At 34.5% G+C, this 14251-nt stretch overlaps 2 protein-coding genes across 2 annotated transcripts; one reads left to right on the top strand and one right to left on the bottom strand.

Annotated features, from left to right (window-relative positions):
- Window positions 1-2194, bottom strand: LOC144565290 (mitotic checkpoint protein PRCC-carboxy-term protein). The gene is made up of 2 exons (XM_078315003.1): window positions 967-2194; window positions 1-452 (listed from the first exon to the last, which is right to left on the bottom strand). The coding sequence occupies exons 1-2, from the start codon at window positions 2125-2127 to the stop codon at window positions 291-293; spliced, it is 1323 nt and encodes a 440-aa protein (XP_078171129.1). The 5' UTR covers window positions 2128-2194; the 3' UTR covers window positions 1-290.
- A 5409-nt stretch (window positions 2195-7603) lies between these two features.
- MNS1 (alpha-mannosidase 1) lies at window positions 7604-13961 on the top strand. Its single transcript, XM_078314605.1, has 14 exons — window positions 7604-8043; window positions 8556-8603; window positions 8719-8913; window positions 9195-9307; window positions 10455-10520; window positions 10658-10829; window positions 11133-11222; window positions 11608-11732; window positions 11867-11932; window positions 12038-12146; window positions 12230-12328; window positions 12662-12742; window positions 12931-13101; window positions 13499-13961. Exons 1-14 carry the CDS (start codon window positions 7888-7890, stop codon window positions 13733-13735), a joined length of 1728 nt encoding a protein of 575 aa, XP_078170731.1. The 5' UTR covers window positions 7604-7887; the 3' UTR covers window positions 13736-13961.
- The last annotated feature ends 290 nt before the right edge of the window (window positions 13962-14251 follow it).

Raw genomic sequence — 14251 nt, 5'->3', positions numbered from 1 at the left:
TTTTTGAAGCATGTAAAACTGTGAAAGCATTTCCCACAAGTTTATAGATTTTTTTAAGATATACATGAAGTTACATAATAGATCGAAGGAAACATCACCGAAGCTAAGACATGAAACATTAATAAAAAAAAAGAGAGTAGGAAATAATATCAAAGATGGAAACACTCCTTTCAACTTCAATCCAACACAATCCTTGCCCACCTCAAAATTAGGTCAAGTCTAGAGCTGAGCTCACATCAACATTGCTATTACTAATTATTTAAAGGCATTAGCTGGCATAAATACTAGGGTCACCAGCCATACTTGGCGTGTGTCTCGGCTTTGGTAAGGAAACCCTTGGCACGCCTCTCAGCAAGCTCCATCTCTTTTTGTCTCATGTCATATAAAAGCGACCCAATTTGATGCTTTCTCTTGTGTAGCTTAGTAGGCTTCTCCTTTGCCGAAGGAGCTGACTGCAAGCACCAACAAAGTACAAAAGACATTACATTGACAGCAAATTATTACCAGCATTATTTCAAATAAATAACATACTGCCATTTAAAACCAATGTTGAATTCAGACAAATTTAACAGCTGACGCTGCTATAAACTTTCCATACGGACTCAACTAATTTACTCACTGTCTAGCATTGGAAAAGAAAACAAACTGTTTTGTTGTTAAAATTTAACGGCAAATTATAATTGCAAAAGCACAAAAGAAATATTGTTGGGTTTATTAGCAAACAAATTAAAATGAGCATTAATTTGAAAAAAAAAAATACCCTAAACCAGCCATCACTGTCTGATCAATTAAGAGAAAAAAAATTACAGATGTAATACAGAATAAAGTTAATATTTCATTCACAAGCAATAGTAGTCATGTAACTCTACATTTTTCAGTCTGTTATTTGTTCTCTCTAACTGACCTACAGCAGCAAACCATATTACAACTAGAAAAATATTTCAAAGTAAAATTAGCAAAACTAACCTGATAAGATGGTCCAAATGTACTCCCTGTTAACCTGCCCTGATCTGGTCTTGGTCTATTTTTCATTAGCTCATGTTGGTTCACCTCTACTATTTCTGGTGGAATTTCGTTTCTTCCTCTTTTGCCCCTAGCCCTCCCCAAATCATGTACCTCCGTTGGAACAGAAGTACCAGTACTAGTACCCACAGAAACGTCAGTACTCCAATTAAACCCTTCATAACCAACATAATTTTCCACATTGCCATGGTCCATGGTGTATCCAGAGCTTGATGTCTCCACATACGCAGTTTGCGCTACGTTACCGACCCAGTTTGAATCATAGCTTTGGTTTGGCTCATCTTGGATTGGTTGTTGTACTGGTGCAGTGCTAATTGGAGGCAATTGGGTATCTAAATTTGATTTTCTTGATGAAAACATATTAGAAGAGTTTGATTGAGGTGCTAAACACAGGGAATTTTTAGGAGCTGGTAACATGGAAGAAAGGTTACTTGAGGCATTGAAGGAAGGTTCAACAATAGAATTGTTCTTTTTGCTCTCTTCTTCTTCATCATCTTTGTCATCAACATAGCTGGGATTAATTGGAGGTGTGAAATGGACAACCTTCTTAGGATTTGCCTCCAACCGGAGTGAATTTGTTGATTCCAATTTTGGAGCTGGAATCGAAGAGAAAACCGAACCTTTAGTTGACTTTTTCTCTTTCTGCTTGTAAAATTCACCGCCTTGTTGCACAAAAATTGTTGTACCACTTGATTTAGGAGGTGGGAGGGAGGAGAAGATAGAAGTCGAAGAGGTTAAAGAAGAATCTGTACCAACTTCTCCTATCTCTTCAAACGGATCCTCCTCTTTAACAGGTCGATTAGGGTTTGCATCAAAAACCCGCAGCTTGGTAGGTTCCTTTGATTTGGGGGGAGGAAGTGAAGAAAAAATAGATCCTTTAGTCGAATTACTGGTTTTAGGAGGGGGGAGGGAGGAAAAGAGGGAAGCTTTGGGCGCTGGAGGGGGGTTGGAGAAGAGAGATTTAGGCGGAGGCAGGGCAGACAGTGACGAAGAGGGTTTGTTAGGAGATGTGAGAGAAGGGGAGGTTTTGCTTCCTAATTCAGAGCTTGGATTATCGTCTCCTTCATCGTCGGAGGAGGCGTAGTTGGCCAACAGAGAATCCATAGCAGCACAGCGAGCGGGGAAGAGAGAGAGAGAGAGAGAGAGAGAGAGAGAGATGATCTGTAGGAGCCGTCTCAGATCGGACGGTTGGTGAGTACTTACGATAAGCGTTTCAGATCTGTCCCTACTGTCAGCGGAATTCACATACTCTCTATCATCCCAAAAGGGAATCTTTTAAAATTAGTGGATCTGGACCGTTCTTTTAAATTTAGCATCACTCTCAAAGCCCAATAATAACTGTCCCAGTGCTAGTCCGAATCTCAAAGCGACTGAGATTTAATCTCAAACCGTAAAGTGAGAAAAATCGTCTACAGTACTGTGTAAAGGGTACGGATCCAACTGATCCAACTGAGGGGAGTTCGTTGGACCTTGGTCGCCCAAATTAGGTTATTATAGTGGGGCTATTTTAAAGGAGGCGTCTAATTGTCCACAGCCTTTTGTCCACCATTTGTCCACAGCTTTGACTTGCGCGAATACTGTAAAATTACTTCTACATGCTGTATAATTATATAATATATCACATAAAATATATCACTTAATCACAAAAAATCCAGCAACTATTTGAAGTGGTCCCATGATAGTTAGAAAAAGATTGCAACTTGAACAACATGACAAAATAAATGTACTTTCAAACTGTACTTTCGGAAATTACAGTTATAGGTAGTTATAGGCAGTTAGAGTTAGTTATTAGCTGTTATTAACACTGGGTTGAATCTTGTATACTGTAAAATTGAATATTGTATACTGTAAAATTGAATATTGTATACTGTAAAATTGAATCTTGTATACTGTAAAATTTTCAATTGAATCTTGTATACTGTAAAATTGAATCTTTTACACAGTAAAATTTACAATTAAATCTTGTATACTGTAAAATTGAATCAGCAGAACTGTAAAATTGAATCTTGTATACAGTAGAATTTTCAATTGAATATTGTTCGGATGAGTAAGAAGCCTTTCTATCATCTTTTTCTTCCTAGATTTTCACAAGATGAATACTGTAAAATTACAAGATAAATACTGTAAAATTAACAAATCAATACTCCATATCGCCTTTCTATCATCTCTTTCCTCCAAATTTTCACAAGATGAATACTATAAAATGACAAGATGAATACTGTAAAATTAACGGGGCAATACTATAAAATTAACAGATCAATACTCCATATCGTCTCTCTATCATCTCTTTCTTCCAGACTTTCACAAGATGAATACTGTAAAATTAACAAGGACATACTGTAAAATTAACAGATTAATACTCCATATCGTCTCTCTATCATCTATTTCCTCCAGATTTTCACAAGATGAATACTGTAAAATGACAGATGAATACTGTAAAATTAACGGGGCAATACAGTAAAATTAACATATCAATACTCCATATCTCATCTCTATCATCTCTTTCCTCTAGATTTCATTTGAAATGCTAGATCTCTTACTGCATATAACGAAAACAACAAATTCAACAGAAATAACTTACTAGATTTGAATTTTGCCGTGCTCTTCAACAAAAATAACTTCTATTCGATCGCGCTCCACGATCAATCGGTCCAATCGCCTCTTACCATACTGGCACCTTTCATTTCAAAAAGAAGAGTTCCGAGTCATACCTACATTCCTTTGTGGAAGCTGTCTCCTTCATTCACTGGCCAAGATATGAGTTAGAGCATGGTAAGATCAAACCTGGAAGTCAACTGACACCAGTAAGACAGGAGTAGACGAGCAGACAGATAAGAAGAACTGATGAAAACAATATCGCTTGTTCAATGATTTATTGAAGAATAACAGACGAGATGAGAAGCCCACCAAGAATTTATTGAAATCGGAATAGATATCGGAAGATATCAATCGGAAGATATCGGAAGAAATTTTCAAATGAAAACAAGGAAATCGGTCCAATCCTTTTTCGATCGATTTAAGATATCGGAAGATATCAATCGGTCCAATCCTCAGAAATTTTCAAATGAAAACAAGGAAATCGGAGAAACAACGAAAACAAGGAAATCGCCTCAGAAATTTTTAGCCGCTTTACGGAGAAGAAATCGCCTCAGAAATTTAAGATATCGGAGAAGAAATCCTTTTTCAGATATCGATCGATTTTTTGATTCAGAAATTTTTATCTCCGTAGGAAAGAAATCGCCTCAGAAATCGGAAAGAAATCGCCTCAGAAAGAAAAGAAAACAAGTTGATCGGAGAAGAAATATTTTAAAAATGAGAATAGAGGCACGGAAGGAAGGCTAAATAGGCGGAGTAAGTGGTTAGAAGTGGGGACCGGTGTCCGTTAAATTTAGTTAAACACGGGATGGATAGCGCTGTGGACAAATGGTGGACAGAAGGCTGTGGACAAAAACCTTTTCTCTATTTTAAAAGAGATTCACTTGGATCGAAATAAGTTCTGGCACATGAATTCATATATTTCAATGAAATAAATTTAATAGAGAATTTGTAGTGTGCTCATGCAAATTTTTAAAATAGTCAATTTTCACTATCTCTCTAAAATCTTAACATTTTTGTTTCTATCCTCTTTTACTTATTTATATTTTATTTGATTATTTTAAAAATTAAATGATAAATATATCCTTTCATTAAAAAATAAAATAGAGGTGTCTCTTGCGTTTTGTAACATGATTCGATTCGAAGATAATTGAATAAGTAAAAGAAAGACGCTTCATCAGTTTCAAATTGTTTTCTCCTATATAATCGTCATATTTTTTCTTTCTAGCACTAGAAAATTAATACAGACTAAGAATTATTTCATAGTACATACAAGTAGGTACAAGAATGTTAGTACCAACTGGTACAAGAGTTAGACAGGGTCAGTAAAGCTCCCGAATGATACCCGGTATCATTGGTCGCTCTCATAATTGTATATATTTATAATTATGTATATACATGGTAATTATCTGACTAATACAACACATGTCACATGGTATCCGACTTGACACACACCAGCAATCCACATGTCGTTGCTTCTAACAACAAAAATTAAGCATATACAACATGTAGTTATTAAAACAAAACCAATAAAACTTATGCATCATAGGTTGATTTTGTTGTTGTACCAACTCTGTCCGTCAAATTGGTCTCATCTTCTTGCGTCTCATAATTACTTTTAATGCTATTGTACCAACTAATGCATCATAGGTTGATCCACCGCCAAGCTACGTACATATGTTACAGATTAATTGCTTGATGGCAAAATATCTTAAAATTACTCTCGGCGAACAAAGTTATTTTCCCACTATTTAGTACCTCGATTATGTTCTCTCTCTCTCTCTCTCTCTCTCTCTATATATATATATATATGAGATGGACTATGGTGCATTGCAATACATGGAGGGGTTTGTGCATTGGACCATAAATCTAAAATTTAAAATCGAAATGGCCAATCCAAACCGTTCATCTTGTTCTCCATATTAATATGTGCTTGGAGACCAAATTTTACATTTTTCTGAATTTTTTTACTATTTATTAAGTATTTTACAAAATTGTCGATCCAACGGTGGCTGCTGATTTTACTGTTTTGTTAAGCCACCGTTGGATCAACAATTTTGTAAAATACTTAATAAATAAATAAAAAATTCAGAAAAATATAAAATTTGTTCTCCAAGCACATATTAATATGGAGAACAAGATGAACTGTTTGGATCGACCATTTGAATTTTGAATTTTAGATTTATGGTCTAATGCACAACTCCCTCCATGCATTGCAATGCACCATAGCCCCTCTCTCTCTATATATATATACTAGTAATCATGCCCGTGCACAGCAACGGGAGCAAATTATGTAGTAGAAAACATTAAGCTCCTTAATAAGGAGGAGAGATAATTTAAATCAAATTTGTAGAGAAAAATAGTTAAATATTATATTTATCTACAAGATAACACATGTGAACTCTAGTGTAGTGGTAAGAATTTTGGCACCAACATAACCCAACTGGATTCGAATCCCGCCTTCAGCAGAAAAAAAAGAAAAAGGGTGCACGGTGCACAGGTTCGGTCCGTAGGTGCCGTGCGTAGTTCAGAAGCGCGGTCCACGGATGCGGCGCGCGGCCTATGGGCACTGGGATCATATGCGGCGCAACACTGGGATCATATGCGACGCGACTAATGCATATTTAAGTGTTGAAGCTCATAATTTGAAAAATTCATCCTATGTGCGATATGAGTGAGACTATAATGTTTTGCAATGTACACCTATCGAATGTGTTTTGATATAATAATTGTTGGATGTACTTTGATTTTCATCCAACGCGTATCATTACACAAATCGGACATCTACTCTATCGAAGCATACTAAATAGGTATATATTGCAAAACACGTACTTGCCACCATAGTTATAAGATTCGCGAATTATTCGTGTATAATTTGTTTTTTTGGTGATGGCGAATCGAACGTCAAATTATTCGGTTGACCGAACTTTGACTAAATTATTCGCGAATAATTTGCAAATTTTATGAATTTTTCTCTATTTATACGAATTATTCTTGAATCTTTCCCAAATTTTTCCTATAACATATTTTTTTTGGTTTTTTATTTTTATTTCTGCTCCTTTGTGGGACCGGGATCTCTGATCTAGATAATTCCAAATCATTCCCGAATTACACCCGAATTATTCCTGAACCACAAATTTTTGACCCCATCAAATCGAACCCGAATTATTCAATTGTTACTATGCTTGCCACATGCAAACTGTATTATTTTTTCTAACTGGTCTTGATTTTATTCTATTTGTTAAATGTCATTTAAGATTTTTTTTTTAATTGATTGATCATGCCTATATTCTTTTTATCTTTTATATCATTTAAAGAATATTATTTGTTATTTAATATATCATTTTGTATGATATTTTTTTATAAAAATATGTCAAAAGAATATATATGTCATCTAATATGTTATTTACATGTAGATGTTATTAATATGTTATTTAAGTAATGCTATTAGTTATTTAATCTAATTTTTTTTATATGAAAATATATTATTTTGTATGAATTTGTTTTCTTTTTTTAATAATATATTTTTGTTGTAACGTATGTGCACAATTCTAATTTTAGTTATGACCATATCATTTTTTCAATTATGATATTTCATATTCATATTAGTTTAATTTGAAACAATTCTAATTTTAGTTATGACCGTATCATTTTTTCTATTATGATATTTCATATTCATATTAATTTAATTTGAAACGTCCATAAGAGGCAACAGACCGAGGTAATTTTTCCAGGTTATCAACTTATCATTACTATTTAAATAGTTTAAATTTTGTACATTTTTGTTATGAATAGAGGAAATAAAAATATTATATTCATCCTTTACTTAAATTTGGGTACGAGGAAATTTCAGAGGATTTATTCGTGGAATTCGTGGGCTGGTGTCCTAGTGAAGTGGGCACCTATCAGGGACGACCAACAATTGAGAGAATCAGAAAGTCGCTTCTCCATTAGCTTTGATATATACACATGGACCCAGAACGGCACGATAACACCGTCAACACAGACAAAAAAAAATATCTTCATCTCCGGACACACCTTTGACAAGTGTACCAGTAAACGTTGAACCAAGTTCAAATAAAATCCATACTCTATTTCTAGTCGCTTGATGCGAAAGACAGATCTTTGCCTCCTCGCAGTCACGACGAGAGATAACATTCAAATTTATCGAGCTAAATTCGACTCGCATAATAAAAGGACCATGAACTAGGTCGTCCATTGGATCCGGATCGAGCTTCACGTTCCTCGGAGGTAAATAGGGTTCCGGCGATGGCGCGGGGTAGGTCGTCGACTTCTGGTCTCTGGCGGTACCTGAACCCAGCTTACTACTTGAAGCGACCGAAACGACTCGCTTTGCTGTTCGTGGTGTTTGTTGTCGTTTCCTTTTTATTTTGGGATCGACAATCATTGGTTCGTGAATACGAGGTACGATCTGTTGTGTGAAGCCTTCCTCAGATTTACTGAATTCAAGATTAGTTCGATTATTTTTTTTAGATTTTCTTAATAACCGGTTGGTCTTGTGCAAATTACGATTTAATTTGTGCTTAATTGGATTGAAATTTTTTTACATGATTTTCCGGCAAATCTTTTTATTTTTTGTGAGGAAATCTGACACCTATTGGTGGAGTGGTCAATATATAGACCTGTACGACCAATTGCTACAGTGTATATATTAATCCAGTTCGGATGCCAGGATATTCATGGGTAATCATGCCATATTTATTGTACACAATTCCCTCTCTGGAGTTCATCCATTGCTTTAGTATTCCCATTATCACGCTGATCTACTGACATTTTGTCCTTGGAAAATTGTTTTTCCCCTAATTCCTTATACTTATCTGCGAAGAAATTGCATGCTTCTCTTCTTTCATACCATGTGCTAATAAACTGCTCATTGAATGAGAAAATAATTAATCAACTAACTAAAAATGTTACAGTCTGAAGTGGCCAAATTGACAGACAAAGTTAACCGGCTTCAAGACCAGGTATAACACTACGCAGTTAGAATATATTCATCCTTTGTTTCTATTGCTCTTTTGTATTCTATACAAGTTCCTTGTTTATTTCTGCATTATTACTATCTTCCTATCCATCCTATAGTTGAGAAACGTTGATGAAAAGCCAAAGAAGCAAACCACAGGGCAGCAACAGTACTATACGAGTGATAAAATGATGACTCGGGATGCTGTAGAGATTGACCCCATAAATAAAGAAAGGAGAGAAAAGGTCAAGGATGCCATGCGTCATGCCTGGAGCTCTTATGTCACGTACGCGTGGGGCCAGGACGAGCTTCAGGTTTGTCATATATTAAGCACTTACTCCTAGGCGCTTGTTTAAAGCTTTTATTACCTAACATTGCGAAGGCAAATGAACTGTACTAGTAGGTACATTGTACCAAAGTGCACCTCTTTCAATGGTTTTAGGACACTACTAAATAATCTTCTCATCCCATCTCTTTTTATTTTGGGTTATAGAAAATAGTATAATGGCGAAGCAGATCTTTGCACATTTTGATGAGGATTAGTAAAATTTTCTGAAAGGCCCTTCTGATTTTTTGTTTTTGTTTTTTGTACCAGCCCCAAACGAAAAATGGTGTAAACAGCTTTGGTGGTCTTGGTGCGACCTTAATCGACTCTTTAGATACACTGTATATTATGGGCCTAGAAGACGAATTTCGCAAGGCTAGAGAGTGAGTTTCTATGCTAACTTTTCTTTTTTATAGAGTAAATCACTCTGATAATTCTTATCACTCAAATGAATAATTCACTCAGTATATCACGACCAATTGTCGTGGGAAATTTTTGTATTTTTTAGAACTGTAAAATTAAACCGCAAACATGCTATTGAATTAATCTATTGTAAAAAACCAAACTGGATAATATTCGTAGTAATCCCACACTGTAAGATAGGAGTCCAGATCCTCTGAGGTAACTCAAATTTTGAGTTTGGATCCAAAACGTCCGATCAGAATCCGGATCAATCCGGTCCGAGGTGGAATGTACTGGCCCCCTTTAATATTCGTGCCAAAACAGATCCACAGTTTGGATCCAAACTCAAAATTTGAGTTACCTTAGGTGATATGAATTCGTAAGATAGCAGCTCAGAAAATGATGTCAGGCTTTAGACGTGGCCTTTGATGAACTGGTGACAGGTGCAGTTTGATAATGGCGCCATTAGTGGTTTAGAACCTCTCACAGAAAGAGTGGACATTACTATTCGTTAATTTGTGGGCCACACTCAAAGTTTGGGGGATATCTAATTTTACAAAAAAAATTCAAATTTGCTTTTGACTTTTGAAATTTAGCTTACATTTGGTTTTGACAATGAAATTTTTCAATTTTTCTACAATTTCATAATTTAATTAGCATGATTTGAGTTGAGGTGATTTGCAATTAAAATAATTTCACAGAAGTCCAAAATTATTATGGAAATTCATTTTATAGGGTTACTATAAGAAATTAAAGTGTTGGCACTCAAAAATGGAGAAAGCATGACAACTTAATGGGGAAAGAAGAAAAGAGATGCACTAGTGGAATTTGGCCATATATTAATTCCATCTCTTAATTTATCGAATAAAGAATAATTTTTTTTTCTCTCGATGAGTGCTTTAAGTATCATTCATTCTCAATGGACATTGGAATTTCAAAATTCCCAGTCTTTCCCCATATGTTATATTAAAGTAAAATGAAGCAGAATGCAAATAGTAATATTTCAGAGAATTTATTTTGGACATGCATTTTTATTTAAATTAGGAATGTAAACCCAGGTGTGTACTTGCTTAGCTTGACTTTTCTATCTTTTTTGTTTGTCTTTATTTTATTCTTTTCTTATGGCAGTTGGGTTGCAAACTCTTTAGACTTCAACAAAGACTATGAAGCAAGTGTTTTTGAAACAACCATAAGGTTACTTTGAAGGTTCATTTTCATTTAGTTTTTATTTTTCTATTTGCTGCCTCTCCATTTGTTGCAGTCATTAACATTATATCACTCTCCTTGCTAAGATCTCTCTCTCTCTCTCTTTCTTCTTTCCGGTTATTTAGAGTTGTAGGTGGCTTACTTAGTACATATGACCTATCTGGTGACAAAATATTTCTTGACAAGGCAAAAGATATAGCAGACAGGTTACTACCGGCATGGGATACTTCTTCTGGAATACCTTTTAACAGAATTAATTTGATGCATGGTCGACCCCACAATCAAGGATGGACTAATGTGAGTTCATGTTCATTCTTTTCTTCATATTATAATTTCAATTATATATTATGCTTATCCTTATTGATGTAATTATAGAGCCAAATAAGTTCTCTTGAGGTTATAGGTGCATAAAGCCATCTATCATGTTCACAAAGAATGCTTTGATGTTTTAACTTCTTACTTGTATATTTTTTTTAATGCAATGTACAGATATGTTCTTGTCCTTTTTCCATATTCTTTTGGTTGCTCATCTTTCTTATGTTTAAATGCCTGTACATTTCTAGATACTGTATAACACCTATATTTCATATGCTTATATAGGGAGATAGTATATTGGCAGATTCAGGCACAGAGCAACTCGAGTTTATTGCTCTATCACAACGAACAGGAGACCCAAAGTACCAAGAAAAGGTACCTGTATTTTTCACATCTTTGATTTCACTGTAATAATTTTTGACGTTCTACAAAGTTTAATTGTCTTTATCTCTTTTTGTTGTATAAATTTCAAAAGAGAAACTTATTGGGTGAACAGATGATAAGAGAAAAAAATAATCTTGTAAAAGAGATCATAATTTTAATGGCATTTCAAATGTCTTCTGTCCATTTTTTTTCCTTTGTTTACTAACTCTCTCTACACATAAAGATAGAGAAATCTTCTTGTAAGTTGGATAAATAATATTGTACCAGAGAAAATGAAGGATTAAAAATTCCCAAATTTAATGTCATAGACTTTGCATAGAAGTTGATTAGAATATTCAATTCTTATTTCTACATTTAATCATGTTACTAAATTTAGGTAGAGAACTCAATCAAGCAATTTAAGAAGATATTACCAAGTGATGGCTTGCTCCCGATATACATAAATCCTCACACAGGAACTGCCTCTTATTCTACAATCACTTTCGGTGCAATGGGCGATAGGTGAATTTGCTACTCTTATGTATAATATTAATTACAAATACCTCTCAAATATTCTTTTGTTGATTTCCGTCAAAAAAAAGTTATATTTGCTTGAGAAAGATCAGACAATTATAAAGTACTTATTTTTCATGCAGCTTCTATGAATATTTGCTCAAGGCATGGATTCAAGGGAACAAAACTGAAAATGTGAAGCATTACCGGTTAGTCTTACAAAATCTCATGTATATCTACTTGTGTGTGTGTGTGTGTGTGTGTGTGTGTGCTTGTTTGGTTTTGATCAGTTGTTTTTTCTTTTGTACTTTTAGAAAAATGTGGGAGACATCAATGGAAGGCCTCCAAAGTTTGGTCAGAAGAACCACCCCTTCTTCTTTCACATATATCTGTGAGAAAAATGGAGATAGTTTGCATGACAAGGTAATAACCTGCCTACCTGCAAATCCATAAAATACAATTATTAAAACCTGGATTTATGCATTATATTTTTCATTGAATTGTAGATGGATGAATTGGCTTGCTTTGCACCTGGTATGCTAGCCTTGGGTTCCTCTGGCTATGGCCCTGAAAAATCAAAACTAATTCTAACATTGGCAGAAGAGGTATTAAAAATAAGATAGCTTTCTCTTTCATTCCTCTTATCATGATAAATAAACTTGATCTTCACATTTCTAATATGTTTCTGATTTGAAATGCACTTTTTAAAAAGAAAGTTCCTGTAGTATTGATATTCATGGCTCAAAATGTTTAAGTGTATACTAGACTGTGACTGACAAAATAGTACCACTTAACAAAATGGTATAGAGAATTTGTTTAACGATGACATATTAGAAAACTATAGTATGACCAAAACAGTAAAGTGTGTGTATATTATACTCTTATAATGTATCTGCCATGTAAAATCTCACAAAAATATTGTCTGTGTTTGCATGAAGCTTGCCAGGACTTGTTATAATTTTTACGAATCTACACCAACAAAGTTAGCTGGAGAAAACTACTACTTCTCGTCTGGCCAGGTAAACAACCTAACTGTCTCTCACTTTAGAATTGCTTTTCTGTTTGGTCCATCCCTTTACCTTCCTGTTTGGTTCTACCAACATCTAAACTTGAAAGGCATCCAATAAGAAACCAAAAATATTTTAGTATGTGTGGGCCATTGTTGGTACTTCTGTTTTACAGATTCTTTCTCAATACAAAATTACAGGATATGTCAGTTGGTACATCATGGAATATACTGAGACCAGAGACAATAGAATCGCTTGTGTACCTTTGGCGGTTCACTGGTAACAAAATGTACCAGGAATGGGGCTGGAATATATTTCAAGCTTTTGAGAAGAACTCTCGCATTGAATCGGGTTATGTTGGCCTCAGAGATGTAAGTATACTTGATCTTTGGTACATAAACAATTTGGCATCATTTAATTTAGCCTTCTTGAAATTGAACAAAAGATTTCCCATATCAAGATATTCACAAGATCTCTGAATTGTTAGTTTAAAGAAACAGAGACTATATTTTATTAAACTGACAATTTTTCCTGCAGTTTTTTATAACCCTTCTTTTCTTTAGCCCAATTGAATTGAAATTAGGCCCAGCTGTTTAGGGAAATTTAGTGTTTGCTTTGCTGCAATAGTTGAGCATTATATATGAGAAATAATTTGAACTATTTGCAAATACAGGACAAGTGTTATTTGTAAAAGGCCTATACTGATTATCATATGTATCAAATGTTATTATAATTTCAGTTGACATGTAAGAAATACTTGTTTTGTAGGTCAATTCAGGTGAAAAAGACAACATGATGCAAAGTTTCTTCCTCGCCGAAACCCTAAAATATCTCTACCTCCTCTTTTCACCATCTTCTCTTATTTCCTTTGACGAATGGGTTTTCAACACAGAAGCACATCCCCTTAAAATTGTATCCAGACAGGATGGCCAAGTCAACTCAAGAACAACATCCAATCCAGTTGTTCGGCCGTTTGGAAGGAAGCAAGGAAAAATAGGAAGCTAATTCGGACATTTTGAAATTAGTGGTATTAAAGTTCGCTTTTTTAAAAATAAAGAGAGAAAGTATAATTATTAGAGTAGTTCATTGTTGTATTATGGTGTAAGATTATTTTATTAAAAAAATTATTAGAAACCTGAGTAAAAATTAAGAGATATGTAATGAATCTGAAATTTTGTGTCGAGGTTGTTATTTACTTTTGAATAACAAGCAAGAATTTTTCCTTTTTGTATAGAATATGTTGGCGGTATGCCATAACTGCAAATTTTAGTATTTTCTAGTGTATTGAATTGGAACCCAATTTTTTTATTAATAGAAAATAAAATAATAAAATATCGAAAAAGAATATAGATTTTGGGTTTTGGGTTTTGTCAAAAAAATAAGTAGAACAGGTTTAATAAACCCGTCCAGCAGGACGGGTCTAAGTATCAATTAATTTAATGACGACGCTAATCAAACTTAGCGAAAAAACAGAAAAATCCGGACGGGTCTGCTCGGACTGTACAAGCAGACCCGTCCGGA

The sequence above is a fragment of the Carex rostrata genome, chromosome 14 (assembly GCF_964058835.1).
Source record: "Carex rostrata chromosome 14, lpCarRost1.2, whole genome shotgun sequence".
Taxonomy (NCBI): domain Eukaryota; kingdom Viridiplantae; phylum Streptophyta; class Magnoliopsida; order Poales; family Cyperaceae; genus Carex; species Carex rostrata.
Note: the sequence above shows the minus strand (reverse complement) of the source record. Positions and strands in the feature narration are given on the sequence as shown.